Source organism: Aquila chrysaetos, chromosome 2, assembly GCF_900496995.4.
Source record: "Aquila chrysaetos chrysaetos chromosome 2, bAquChr1.4, whole genome shotgun sequence".
Taxonomy (NCBI): domain Eukaryota; kingdom Metazoa; phylum Chordata; class Aves; order Accipitriformes; family Accipitridae; genus Aquila; species Aquila chrysaetos.
The window spans coordinates 64,926,994-64,942,260 of NC_044005.1; the positions used below are offsets into that span (position 1 = coordinate 64,926,994).

The window sequence follows — 15,267 nt, forward strand, 5'->3', positions numbered from 1 at the left end:
TGGGAAAATTCTTGCATACTTTCCTCATTCAAGTCTTTTGGATGGTTTCATTCTTTTTGAAAATTACCTGGAAATACATATAATATGAAGGCTTTTATATGGAACAGAGTATTTCGTTGTAAAGCACCATTTCTGTCACTTATCGAATGGGAAGGCATGTAATGCAAACATTTGGGGAATTTTTTTTTTTTTTTTTTTTTTTTAAAGGTAGGAAAAAAAGCCTGTTACAGAAAACTAGGGTAGATTGAGAGAGTTGTGGAAAGGTCTAAGCAAAAGCGAAGACTGAGGAATGTCATGAATTACATTTTTCTTTCTTTTCAGAATTGTGGTGTGATTTGGACTAAGAAAGAAATGATACCAAATTATATGTCCTAGTTTTGCCTATAAATTGGACTATCCCTTCTTAACAAAGCCAGTTTTACTGCTATTGTTCCTCCATGTCAGTTAATGACTGCTAACCTTTTGGAGGACAAAAGTACAATAAAATAGAAAGATGACTAAACAAGATTTGATGGAATTGCAGGGTGCTCTGACTTCTTCAATAGAGTATAATCACTAACTCACATCTATTGTTCACCTTTTGTAGAAAGTATTAACTGCTTCTTTCACATTTCTGTTTTATAAGCGATGTTTTAAAACTCTGCTTGGTTTCTTGGCTTATAACACTTGGATCATTTACAGGTTTTCTGTTTTTTAATAGGTTGAATCTACACAAAGTATGATTAGGATTTTGGGCCTTTCAGCTACGTTACCCAATTATCTTGATGTCGCTACATTTCTACACGTCAATCCCTGCATTGGACTATTCTACTTTGATGGCCGTTTCCGACCTGTACCGCTGGGGCAAACCTTTATAGGAATTAAGACAACCAATAAGGTAAAGAATCATGAATGCCAAAGAAAGGGTTCCTGTTTGTTTTGATCATGGTTCACATATGTATGTGTAGGGGGTACTGGTTTGTTATGCTACAGGTGTTTCATGAAGCATGTTTTCTTCTGTATAAAGATATACATAATTGAAAGGAGCTTTAAGAATCATATTTCCTCAGTTTACAATACTTGTAAATAGGCCTTGTTGCAATTGGATACAACGATATCTAGCTTTGCGTTGCCTCCAGTTCGCTACTAATTTTTGCTTGATGAAGCAGAAATCATCACCCTCAACTGCAGAATCACTGTACCAGCTGATTATTCTGCCTTTCTCATTTCAGTTTTCCATTTTGCTAGAAACAGTGGTGCTTCTTGTTTGGCTGTAAGGATGCATGAAGAATGTTATAAGAAAAATATTCATTTATGAAATCTGGATACATATATGTATTAACATGACATACAGTAATACTAGTTGGATATAAGTTATTGATGAAAACCTTAGCATGCTAAGCCATCAACTATCATATGTGCATGTTTGGTAGAAAACACATTAAAGTCCCTAAATAAGCTTCTTTACTCCTTGTGCTCTTGCTCATTTTGGAAAGCATTAAGGCCATGCTCAGGTATAATATTCTTATTAAAAATTATAAGTGCAGTGCCACTTGACATCTGAATTATAATTCTTCTTTAAATAAAGGAATTAATACAAACACTTTTCCATAAGATTTCCCATGCATCTCACCAGCTGATAATTAAAGTTTATATAGCTCAACCTTTAGAAAATCTTATTCTGCTATGATTTAATTTAATAGAAATCAAAACATTTTCAATCAAAAGTTAATTTCATAGCTTAATTGATATTAACATTTTTTTTTCTTTTTTGTGAAAATGGACATTGCCTTTCTTACTGGGTTATTTAAGTAGTTCATTCCGTCTGCAGTGCAGGAAAGAAACTTACTTTACAACTGTAGGGAGCCATTTCAAGTCTATACACACAAGAATAGTTTACCATATGGTGCTTACTGTGATTTGCATATTTTAACCTTCATTAATTGTTTCGAGTACCTTCACTGTTATTTGCTGTTGCTTTTCTTTAATCTTTTCCTGATACTTGATTTGAATATTTAGTTTATTTCCAGTGTATGGTAAGAAAAAAAGAAAGACTCAATTTCTTCATACTCGCTTTAGAATGCATTCGTGATTTAAAAATCAAAGAAATATACGAATAATCGTATAAAGTTTGAAATTATTAAAAAACCAGTAAGTTTTCTAAAAAACCATGAGGAAATATTAGGAGGTGGTAGTTATTCTGAAATGTGAGTACCTGGCAGACTGTTTTGGTAATACCACAGCCAGGAGTTTTTCTTTCTGCTTTTCAGAAGAATGTCATTACAGATTTCATAGAGTAAAATGCAATTTGCAATCAAGTTAATACACTTTATAGCAAAGTAAAAGTATTAAGCCTCTTTGAAAAAGGATTCTGTTCAGGTTAATAGTAATACTAAAGCTGCCAAATTATGGCCAATATCAACATCCTTCTGGTCTATATGAAAGGAGGAAAGCAGTGTAAGAACCCACAGAATCAAAAGCAATTCTTGCAGAACATCAACAGGTGCCATCAATGCTGTGTCTATATCCACACTGATGGGCTGCAAGGAGATAGAAGGCTGTTAGTTACTTTAGGTAGATGCTTTGTCACAGCTTTCTGACATCCTTCATCCAAAAAAACTCCCCCAAAAAGTGGAGCTGATTAGTGATTTGCAGAATCATATGTAAACTGTAGGCAAGCTTTCAAAGACAAGGACAGCATGGTGGTTTTACTATGCATAGAAGTTAGCCAGGAAAGCTCTTAAAACTCTGTACATTGAAACTCTTAGAGCATATGGGACCAAGACTAAAGTTTGGCTTCTTCAGTCAGAGGTCTGTTAATGTCAGTTATTTTTCTTTATGCATGTTTATGTTTTCCTCTCTAGGTATAAATCCAAAGAATACATAAAGTTATGTTTGTATGTGTGTTCGTGTGTGTGTGTATATATATATATGTCCACGTGTGTATTTATGCACTGCCCATCTATGTTTCTCATTAAGGATTTCCACTTGTTATTATTTGAAAAAATAATTAATTAAAATGCTAACCTCTCATTTTCAGAAAAATTAGACTGGCTACTTGTCTCTTGCACACATGTCCATATTGTCTTATCTTTTTATTACTATACTTGTACAATTCCAAATATGAATGTTCTCTTCTTCCCTCTAAAGCTGTTTTAAAGCTGTGATTTTCAACTTCCAGCTATTCTAGATAACTCAAATTACTAAATTTCCATTTTTTAATTTTTACATGCTTTGCTCTTGTAAAACATTTCTTTGTGTCAAAAAAATTTGGTTATTAAACATCAATGCACAAATGAGGAATAGAGTGATTGCTCTGATTTTGAACTTCTTTCATGTATTTTGATTTGTCACAACCTTAATACTGAGGTACATTCAAGTAGATGCATGCTATTTATGTTGTGATGCATTAAAGAAATAGAAAAAAAAAAATCTTTACAGTAGCTTGAAGAATACTTTTTATTTCAACTGAACTCTATTTTGGAACCTTCCTAAAACATTTTTTTTATCCATAATTGGAAACTCTGTACACAGTACTCCTACTTTTCCCTGTGCATGACCCAACTATGAAGAAATTTCTGTTCTCTATGGCGAAAAACTGACAATCAGTAATTTCCTAGATATGTTTATCTGCAATGTAAAAACTATTTTTATATTACCAAACAGAAGGACTTAATGTTAGGTAAGATGATGTATTAAATGGATATTTCATCAATATCCTGTAGAAGTAAAATTCCTTAATATGAAACAGATAAATTAAAGAATAGAACTGGGTTACGTCTCTTTGGTCATTAAAAAAACCAGCAAAGACACATAACAAATTTTCTATCCACTGCCTTTACTCATATTTTGTCTACTTATTTTCACATTCTATTTGTGAATTTAAGAATAACAAAATGTTATTGTTAGGAATGGGAATCAGTACATTGTAAATTTAATTGCATAAACACAGTTTTCCTTCATGGATCACTGTAAATTGCTTGATATGTAGTAGAAAATACATAAAGATAGAAATGCTTTTAATATGAAGTATGATGTTTGTTTTTCAGGTGCAGCAGCTGAATCATATGGATGAAGTATGTTATGAAAATGTGCTGAAGCAAATAATGGCTGGACACCAGGTATTTATTTTTTTGCTCTGGTTTGCATTCAGAACACATGTAAAGAAATTAGTTTTGATCATCATAATGATGTATTAAGAATTTGGGGGTTTGGGGTTTTTTTAATTATTTTGTGATATGTCACTTCAGAGGTCATCTCTAATCTTGAAAACACTTTATAGAAACAGCATGCAAGAAAATCTAACCAGGCTGAATAATGTTAGCTTCTAGCTAAGATGAAAATTCCTGGTACTATATATATATATCCCTTAAAGTAATTAATGTATATTTATGTCACTTTTTTAAAATGACAAGGCAAAGTAGGTCAGTGGTTTAGAGACCTTACACTTACGTACATTTAATGATTAAAAAAAGAAAAAATACAGCACTTAGTTATTATTCTTAGCCTTTCCCACATCTTTCAAATTCTAGTGTCTCCTTTTAGAAATGAGGGATGAGAATTATGCAGTGTTCAAGACATGGTGCACAAGGGCTCAGCATCTGTCATTTGAAATATCCTGGGGTTTGTGTTTTGTTTTCTATTTAAAGGAAATAGTCCTTCATTTTGCTTTACAGTAGAGGTTTCTGCAGTGAATTTTCAAGTCGATAACTCCCCTCTGCCAGGATTGTGGGCTTAATTCATTTGCCTGAATAGTTTATCATTCTGTTATTATTGTGCTCCTGAATCACCCCATACAATGTCTCATTTTTGTTAGAACTTTGCACATACAGCAGAGTGAGCAGCAGTAGTTGTAGCAGGTATGGCACCTGTTCGGAGCAGGAACAAGTGCTAGTGCACTATGATCCTTGAAGAGGCTTTTCACTAAATAACCTATACATAAAAGAGGGAAACACAGTCACACTAAGAATTGCACGTTTTCCCCTTTTCACATAAAATTCAGATTGTGGTGTTTTTTTGAAAGATGAACAGTTGGTTTATGACCTGGGGGGAGAAAAATACTTCAGCAACAGCTTCTTAGTCCTCCTGCTCCCCCTGCTTTAACACCATTCATCTACTTATCTTCTCTTGTTGATATCAGTTACTGTTACATTCAGAAAACTTTCATGAAGATTACATATGGAAATGCTGATATTTTCTTGAGTGAAGACTGTTAACAAAATTTGTTGGCAGTACCAAGGGAACTTTAGTTTATTTTTTCCTTATTGTCAATTATGCACATACCTTACCAAATTCCTAACACCAAAGTATGTTTAGTTTCTTATCTTTCATTTCCTGTTATGATTTTGTGTATTTTGATTTGCTGTAGATAAACCTACAAGTAGCAGATTCTTTAGATCAGTATGTCTAAATAAGTAACATATCTTGGATTCCCAGCAGGAAGTTGCATACTGTTCCAGTGTATTTATTGCATCTTTCTTCCCCTCTCTTTTCTTCACACTGAGGAAAAAACTGTCTACAAACACATATAATATTATTTGAAAAAAATTCAAGTACAATAAGTTGTTTAATTCTAGCAGAAGATGTTTTTGTAGCTTTCCTTGAGAATAGTTTTAGTTCCTGTACTAGCAGCTGAATGCATGAGTGTTTTGTTTTAAGGCATGAGCTGCAGCAGAAAGAGGTCAAGTGAAGAACTGCAGTCTACTTAATGTTACAGTTTCAGCAGCAGACACTATTGCTGATCTCAATTTCTGAAAATTGTATTGCAAACCAAATAAGGAGTGTATTTTTAGATGAAGCAGAAGTGTGGTTTCCCTTGCTATATAAATGTTCATTTGATTTCAGAACACTTTGGTTAATTTCATTCAACTGATTGTAAGTGTTAAGCATTTTCTTTGCTTGACAATGTTTGTTCTGCTATGTTGCAGAACTCTCTTAAATACATGTCTAAATACCAACCAGTTACATTGGACTTTTCTTCAGAATATTTAAAACATATTTGTCTTGATACTTATGGAACAAAAATTCATATCTTGAAATGAACGATACACAAACACTGGTATGCAGTCTTTGACAATGCAGAATTAAGCATATCAGCTCATTGTATAATACAGTTAATTGTAGTATGTAGTATTGTACTACATATTAAAAATTAGGGATTTTTCCTTTTAATGAGTATGCTATGACAAATGATCTGTCTAATCATTAAACCAACGGCAGATGTTAAAAAAAGTCCCCCCAAAAAAATGTCACATAGATATATCTACATTGAAATGCCTGCCCCATAGTGGAAGATTAATATTATGAGTGAATATGATGAATATTATGCTAGGAAGGTTTTCTTTAGTGTCTTTTCACAATCTTGAGAATAGCCTTTGATCTTCTAAAGTTATCGCCTTCTTCTGATTTTCTTAGTTTTTAGAAATCCATTACCTTGCGTCCACGTTCACCACAGTCTGTTACCAACATGCTCTGTTACTTTTCTTAGCTTGTGATTCCCTTGAAACTTGTGTTACTTTCTATGTGTGCAAAGTTTGTTTGCTTTTTAACAAAGCTGTGGTTATTTCTAAATATACTTCTTAGAAAGTTGTATTCAAGCCTTTCCCCCAATACTTTAGAAAAAATTTCCACAGCAGTTGTGTATCTGTGTGGAATTCAGGACATGGTTGGAATTTTACAACTATTCAGGCAGTAATGTGTGACAGACACAGATCTCATTAGCCGTGCTCCAGAGAGCCAAAAACCTACCTGTTCTGTTTTATACTGAAGTGCAAGAAAGAAATACCAGAATCAGAGAAAAATACTTTCCCTCTTCTAAAGTTTCATGAGTTAATGTACACTTTTCTGTGGCCATCAAACTTTCACAGTGTTGTCTCTTTTAAGATTCTTCACCAGAGTCTTTGGAATGTCTTAGTAAATTAAATTTAACATTGTTTGTTTATGTCCTGTTCTGTTCACTCATTTTCAAAGAATTCTACCATGCCAGAACCAAATAATTTACTCTTATGGAAGTCATGCTGATGTGTCCCTGTTATATTTTAGGTTACAGTGTGATGCTTGACTGAAGTTACGTGTTTATGTGTTTTAATATATGTACGTTTTCTAAGACTAAGACTGGTAAGAGGTAGTTGCATTCTACAGGCATGTGTTTTGACAGATGGAGAGAAGCTTTTTATGTTGATTTTTCAACAGTCATCCTCTGCAAGACTTCAAGCTCTTCCTGGCTACTGGGAAATTAAGAGTTGGTGATTCAGCCTTTAATTTTGATCCATCTGCTCAAACTAATGAGATATCTCATTTGTAGGCTTCACTTTGAATTACCAAATGCAACTGAAACTATAACATTTGTCTTATAGCACAATTCTCCTCTTGTTTAACTTGAGGAAAGGTATAATGATAGATGCCTTGCCCTACTGAGTTTTCTAGGGTTTTTGTTATGGAAAGTTTTTATCATGACTGAAGAAGTAAGATCAGAAAATGTCCCAAAGGTTTCCAAGTGCTTTTTAAGTCAGTGTGCTCTTTTTGTAGGATCACTAACAATGTAGATCTTCATCAGGAGGTTTCTCTGTCAGATCCTACCTCTTAAGACTGCTTTAAGTGAGAACCTGTAGTGCTTTTAAGTCTGCTTTCCTGGGACTGTCCTTCTGTGCTTGATACTAGCTGGTGAATATTTGTTTTTACGTCATACTTTGAATTTACTATGCTCTGATACTATCTCAAAAGATGTTAGATCCTCTTGGACTGATTTGCACTTTTGGAGTTTTATTTCTACCTCTTAATAAACCAAGGATTCTTTAAACAAAGCAAAAAAAACAGGCTGAAAGTACATATCATTCATCAGAGAATATGACTCCAATGCTCAGCTGCAGGTAGAGTATTTTTGCCATCATTTATCTTCTGGGATACTGTTCCCTTGAAGATTGGGTGAAGGCTCAGTCACTGAAAATCATCATTCCATCAAAATGATTACAGCTGTCTCTTGTTAGGTAGTCACCAGTAGTGGGCTAGGTGCATTAACAGCATTAATTCAGCTACACAGCTGAAAAAGGTTCTTCACATTTTACAGCCCTGTGAGAAGGGCATCTAATGGTGACAAGTTCTAGTGAGTGGGTAGCACCTTTCTGAGGCAGCCTGTAGAGAACCTCACAAGATCAGCAAAGACAGTGGCTGAAGACCATATGTATCAACATCATTTTTATAATAAATTGAAATCTTGCATTACTAGCCGGTTTAGGACAATGCATATCGTACTGTGTTTATCTTCATAATGTATGAGGGGCAAAACACCCTTCTCATGTTATGCTTTGAGAAATAACATAGTATTTTTAGGAGTTTTGAGAAATAACAGTATTTTTAAGGGTTTTTTTCCCTCTGAAACATATCACATGTAAATTTTAACTTTACATTAAATTCCTTTATCTAAGAAATATGGAGCTGTTGCTCTTTGCCAAGGTTCAGTTGCTTAAGTTAGTATCCTACGGAATTAACTCTTTTTGACTCTGACCATCACAGCTGTTGTAGAGGTTCACATCTGTTATATATCCTGCTGTTGCTGACCTTTTGCTGTTTTATCCCATTACCTTGGTTACCAACAGATGATCATATGTTCCTCTCATTGTCCCCATCACCTCTTAAATACTTTTGCTTTTATGAATTTGTCAGAACCTTACTGTTTGCTATCTTTCCTTTTTCATTTTTTTTCCTTTTTTTTTCCTCATCTGAACATTCTCTCTTGATCAAAATAAGATATCTTGGGATCTTGTTGTTAATTTTTTGCTTTATGAGTTGGAAGAGGAGCTGCCAAATTTCTTTGAAGGCTTTTGCAGGAAGTACTTCCTCAAACTGCACTCATAAAACTCTCTTGGTTTTGCCACATTCTCCAGACTACTCATCTCTTCTCTTTCTGCAACCTTTTTTTTTTTTCCTCATAGCTGATTCTTTTTGATATTACTTAAGCCTTCAAAAGAAGTCCTGTGTTCTCTTTGCCCTTGGTGTTGTTTCAACAGGTCTCCTATATTTATTCTCTGCACCTTACTTTCCTGTATGTTTTTTTTCTGACCTTCAATACTCTTGTTACTGCACTTGTCTTCAGCCACAGGTGTCTAAGTTTCAGTCCTGGTTCCTTACCCAATGCACTTTGCTCATTTGCCATTTTGGCTGTTTATTACAGTTTTCAACTTGGAGTGCCTTTGGCATTCTCCTGTCTTCTGAAACCTCTTTTCCTTTTTAAGACAATGAATGTCTGTGTTTTCCCACTGCTTTTGAAAGTTTTCTGTGTAACTCTGAAATGACATATTGTCTGTTTTAACTTTTCTTCCACTAGGTCTGTGTCCTAGTTTCAGCTGGGATAGAGTTAACTGTCTTCCTAGTAGCTGGTACGGTGCTATGTTTTGAGTTCAGTATGTGAAGAATGTTGATAACACACTGATGTTTTCAGTTGTTGCTACGTAGTATTTAGACTAATGTCAAGGATTTTTCAGCTTCTCATGCCCAGCCAGCGAGAAAGCTGGAGGGGCACAAGAAGTTGGCACAGGACACAGCCAGGGCACCTGACCCAAACTGGCCAAAGGGGTATTCCATACCATGTGACGTCCCATCTAGTATAGGAACTGGGAAGTGGGGGCAGGGAATCGCCGCTCAGGGACTAGCTGGGTGCCGGTCGGCGGGTGGTGAGCAATTGCACTGCGCATCATTTGTACATTCCAATCCTTTCATTATTGCTGTTGTCATTTTATTAGTGTTATCGTTATCATTATTAGTTTCTTCTTTTCTGTTCTATTAAACTGTTCTTATCTCAACCCGTGGGTTTTGCTTCTTTTTCCCGATTTTCTCCCTATCCCATTGGGTGGGGGGGGAGTGAGTGAGCGGCTGCATGGTGCTTAGTTGCTGGCTGGGGTAAAACCACAACAACAACAAAAGGCATGTTCTGAACTGAAATTGTAATGGAAGAGCAGCCCGAGTATCTTAATTTTTAGTCCAGTGGTAGCATCCATAGGAAAGTACTATGCACTAGTCTGGTACTCAGTGAAACTCCTTGAAAGTTCATTTTCTCACTGAGCTTGGTATTTTCAGTTCATAGCAAAAACTGACCGTTCAGTGGAAGTTCTGACATCTTTCTGTGGTTCTCATTGCCCTTGCTGTCTGTTCAGGCATTGAGGCTCAAGGTGGTAGTACATAAATACTGAGGAGACATCATGGCTTTACAGGAAGTGGTTTCAATATGCAAGGAAGAGCTTTTCTGGTGGCCAAAGATGCCAGGTTGTCTGTTGCAAAGAACCTGGATTTTTGAAAGTCAACAGCTGTTGAAAGCCCACCACAACATCCAAAAGTGAATGCAGTATGTAGCAACAATAGCAACAACTCCAGTTAACTTGAGTGGAACAGGCTTTAGGAACTGTAAACCAATGGAGATATGGCAACCTTTTTAGAATTAACATGCTGGAAATCTTACTACTGGGACAGAGGAAAACTACTTAAAACAATGAACAGCCTTATTCAAGCCATCCGTTCTCAATGATGCACTATGAGTGGTGATTTCAGACTGGCCATTTTGTGGTTATTTCAGTTCAGTTTTCTTAATAACCTTTTGAAGAAAAGTGCTTTTTCAAGTACCTTGTTAGTTTCTGAGCTTTTGCTCTTCTGATTTGAATTAGTTTCTTAGGTTTAGCTGGCTTCTGTCTCACCATTTTGCTTTTTTAGTATTGTCTCAACTGCATCTGATATACCTATGACAATCTTTATCTTTTATCTTTTAAAATGAAATTTGGATTTTATTTTTTTTTTAATGTGCAGAATGCAGCCATGTATATTCGTTAAATTTTTAATTAGTGTCTGCATTGGGTGGTTAGTATGCAGTTTTCTGGAGATCAAGCTTGCTTTATTAATTAGAATTTATGTACTTAATTAAAATGTTCTATACCACTGTTCTGCATTTAGTTCATTAGAAATAATGTTGAGATGCTATATATTTTTAAAAAATCTTGGACTAATTTCCAAGTATCACCTTGCACAGATTTTAATACTTGACTCTTTCAAATCAGGATTTTTGATGTCACAGATTAGAAACAGATTACACTTGAATTTATATAGTCAAAACTGGGTTCTGTGCTATATATTGCACATAAAGCATTCACTTTGTCTGTAATTGTTCTCTATTTACAATAATTGACTCGAACTTTGCTGTACTAAGAAGTGTCATCTTGTTTTTCTTACAACACTATCTTAACCCAAAAAGAAACACTGGGTAGTTATTTTAAATCTATTATATTAAATTGTCAGAAGTGAATTTGACAGGTATTAATTTCATCTGTAAAAATGATGGATTAAATTTCTTTATTATCAGTTTTCCAGCTGTTATTTGGTTGCAGAAGCCGTGTGAAGATAAAAGTTTAATAAGCTTAGTTACTGCAACTGTTGACAATGCTTTTATAGCTGTGTCATAAGATAAGATTTAATAAAACAGTATTTTCTTCAGAGGTCTCTCTGGAACTTAGTATCTTGAGAATTAAGCTTGTCCTAGTATTTTTCCTGGGTGACATAGTGTTTATAGCATACTTTGGACAAATAACTCTGAAAAGTTACTGGATTTGTTAACATGGATTCTTTATCTAGACTGGTTTTTCTAGACTTCCATCTTGCAGCCTAAAGAGTTTATTTCAGTCTGAGTTTTTGTAACTCTGTATCTATACAGATTGTTTCTACTTCATCACCTGGTGTAGCTTATTTGCACATATATGTGTATATATTGCTTCTATATTTGTATATGCACACGTGTATGTAGGTATATAAAAATAAGCAAATACAGAAAGTAAAGTGGTTTGGCAGGATAGCCGAATTATGGCTTATCATTTTAGATGTTATTTTTGTGCAAGCTGATTAACTGAAGACTTGAATTCTTTGGATAGTTTTCTGTAGAATTTCTTTTTCAGTTTTTGCACAATTAGGGCCCATTTGCATGTATGTTCTCTTTAACAAAATCACAGACAAACTAATTTGGTGATGGTGCACTGTTTTTACGTTCTGCATCTTCATCATTTATTTATGCACTTCATTTCCACAATAACTGCCTTTTTCAACTTTAAGGATATAATAGTTAATATAATCTTATGCCTGAGTAAATGAAACTTTGTATCTTTAATTAAAAAAACTATATTGATGTGCTGTGTAGAAGATACGCTTCAAAAAATGTTATATACCAGATGTTTCATGGTATTGTCAAATGATATGTATGTACTATTTTCCTCTATATTTTCTGGGCAAATCTGTTTGGCTTTAAACTTTTAATACGTTGTCAGCTGCCTATATGAACAGCTGAGGAAATTGCTGGAAATGGATGCCATAACAAGTGATGTATATGTATATAATAACCCATTATTCTTCAATTAGGTAGCCTTCTAAATGTTCATGTGATATATATCTGTGCCTTATTCTAATTTTTGCATATATGTTTGTGTTTACATAGTAGATTGTCTGTATACATGCATTCAGATGTTCATGATGAATTTATGTAGACAAGAAGCACCGATTTAATATCTTTCCATTAATTATGACTTCACGAGGTATTCAGTTTATGTCTGTAGTCTTGCACAGCTACACAATAATGTCAGTATTGGTAATACAACTGTTTAAGGTAGCAAGTGCTACTATTTAGATTTATTATTCTTCTGATATTATGAATGTACATTGAATCATTAAAACAAATAAAATTTAATTCCAAATGAGTAACCTCTCAGAGCCTAAAATTGTATTTAAATGAAGTAATAAATAGTTACATGTTAAGCCAGTTGGCCTTTTGTGGATGACCTAAGCGTTAAGTTACAGATGTATGGCTTACAAGTGTGGTAAAGGCAGCTTGACTAGTCTTTCAGCCTATGCGATGAGTTTTACTAGCTCTGTGTTGAAGGCTGTTTTTCAGACACAGTACTGCAGATCATCAGTGGTCTAGAAGATTGTGGGAAGTTAAGTCTGTGGATCCCTGTCAGCTTCTTATTGTTCTCCAGTAAGAATTTAATGGCAAGGATAAATGATACTCCAGAAGACATGTTGAGGATTGTCAGTGGTCCAAAGCTTTTGAAAATTCTTGCTCTGTAGCCCTGAAAGAAATGGATCTGTGTCCTTAGTTTAACGTCATAGGTAGTATCAACTAATAAACTTCCTGATTATTGTCGAAACTTCTGTAAATTATTCAAAATGTAACAAGATAACTACTGTCCACCAAGACCATATTCTTATCACAGACTTTTTAACAGATGTTACCAGAGAATTCAGTAGTAATATCATTAGTGGGTTTTAATTTGAAATATACAGTAATATAGGATGCTATAGAAAATAAGTTATTTTGAGGAATCCATGAGGATGGGAAATTAATATTCTTTATTAAGGCACTAAGATGCATCAGGATATTCCTTTCGATTTTACACTTCTGTTCACTTTCCATATATGAGATTTCTCATGTGTAGTGCTGTGGAGTTGATAGTTTTCTTTGTGGTTACTGAAGAGATGACTCCAGAATATGTTACATTTGTATACTCTCATGTATTTAATCGTGAGGTATTTATAATATTCTTATTTAGGAGAGGGTATCTTGAGAAGGGCTAGGTATATAAGGTATGGGTTTACAAGGGACATTCTAATTGTTCTAGCACTGTTTACTAATGTATGCAAACTATTGCATCATTTAAATTCTTCATAACTTTATTAAGTTTCATATTAAAAACATTGCTTATACTTGAAGGCAGTTCTTCACTTTTCTGATGATGCAGAAAACCTGTTGATTAGGAGAAAAAAAAGCTTCTGGGTAAAGGTCTGTGTTTTTAAATCAGTACTGATAAGAAATAAGCTAGAAAACCTGACCATTCTGCTCTTTAGTTGTTTAGTAGGTTTATTTATGTTACTGGATCTTACAAAACCGGAAGATAAAGAGGTTGACATGGCAATTTTCTTAATCTTTTTACTTAAGTAAAAGGAATGGGAATAAATATGAAGATTTCACCATTGTCTTCTATGTTCCTTTCCTTCAGTAAAGCTGAATAGAAACTGCTTATCATTACTGGCTCCTGGGTTATTTTTTCATATTATGGATGGTATACATGTAAGTATAATAGTTTGGAAACATAAGAGGAGATACGCTAGACATGACAACTCTTATTCTAGAGTGATATTTGTCAAAAATCTAATTTATGATAATATAGAAACATTTTATTGTACAAAGTCAAAATATTTTGTGTCAGAACAGGACAAAGGGAAATGCTTGAAACAAATCATTGCATGATCTTGTTTTTCTAAAAAAAGATGCAGTGAAAAGCTGCTTATAATTTCGAATAATAATTGTCATTCAAGTCCATTGGCATCTGTAAAAATGCAGTTGTTAGCTGCCTAATGACATATATTTGCATAGTAATAGACTAGCTATTCTTGCTTTATTTTCTATACAAGAATAGATATTTCTATTTCTATCCTGTCAATTAGAGTTCAGAATAATTTCTACTACCTGTAGGAGTCAGTATTGTTTGTCCTATTGAGTAATTTGCCCTCTTCTTTAATTTTCACTCTATTCATTTTTCCTCTGCATTTTGTCATACATTTGGCTAATGCTACAAATTGAAGATAGCATAGATCCCATTATACTGTTTTGAAACAGGTTTCCATTAGTGTCTATAATCCATATTTAAGCATTGATTCCATAACTGAGCATTTATTTTATAGGCCGTCTAATATAATTCAAAATAGAATAAAAAAAGATCATAAACACAAGTGCTTGCAATTGTTAAAGTAATTAATAATTTAGAGCTTCCTAATGTAAATTAAATCAGACAAACCAATCAGCATACGTTAGTGGAAAATGTGTATAACTGTTGTATAGGTATAAAGGAAGAATCATGAAGTTTCATATGGGCAAGTACTTTTTACTCAGAGTCATCCTCCTATTAATGCTGCTGCATACACACTGATTGTTCTTCAGTGTAAAGGTTTGATACCATCAGAGTCTCCTATTTTAATGCTAGAGGCTTAATGTCAAACTTATGGGTCCAGAACTGTTTCATCCATAGCTTTGAGCGGAAATGACACCAAACCCCTATATCTTTCATTTTTACTTAGTGGCAGAAGATACAATGTCGTGTTTTACATGAGCACTGAGTGCCTCTCTGAAATGCCTATGTACTGCTACATGCAGCATATGGATGGGGATAAAAGGAGAAATTAGGGGTCTGCATCCAGTTGCTGAGATAAAATTGTATTGAGATCAGAGATGTGATTTGATACCTCACATGACTGAGTGTTGTAATGAGT

At 34.2% G+C, this 15,267-nt stretch overlaps 1 protein-coding gene across 5 annotated transcripts in view; it reads left to right on the forward strand.

Annotated features, from left to right (window-relative positions):
* The window catches only part of ASCC3 (activating signal cointegrator 1 complex subunit 3), a 298,713-nt gene that overhangs the window by 139,287 nt on the left and 144,159 nt on the right, over positions 1 to 15,267 (forward strand). For all 5 annotated transcript variants that reach the window (XR_005933537.1, XR_005933536.1, XM_030038284.2 and 2 more), the window contains exons 12-13: positions 701 to 877; positions 4,029 to 4,100. Coding sequence is in view for 3 of the 5 variants with exons in the window: in XM_030038284.2 (XP_029894144.1) it covers positions 701 to 877; positions 4,029 to 4,100 (249 nt within the window). In the remaining 2 variants the exon portion in view is untranslated. The remainder of the gene's footprint in view (positions 1 to 700; positions 878 to 4,028; positions 4,101 to 15,267) is intronic.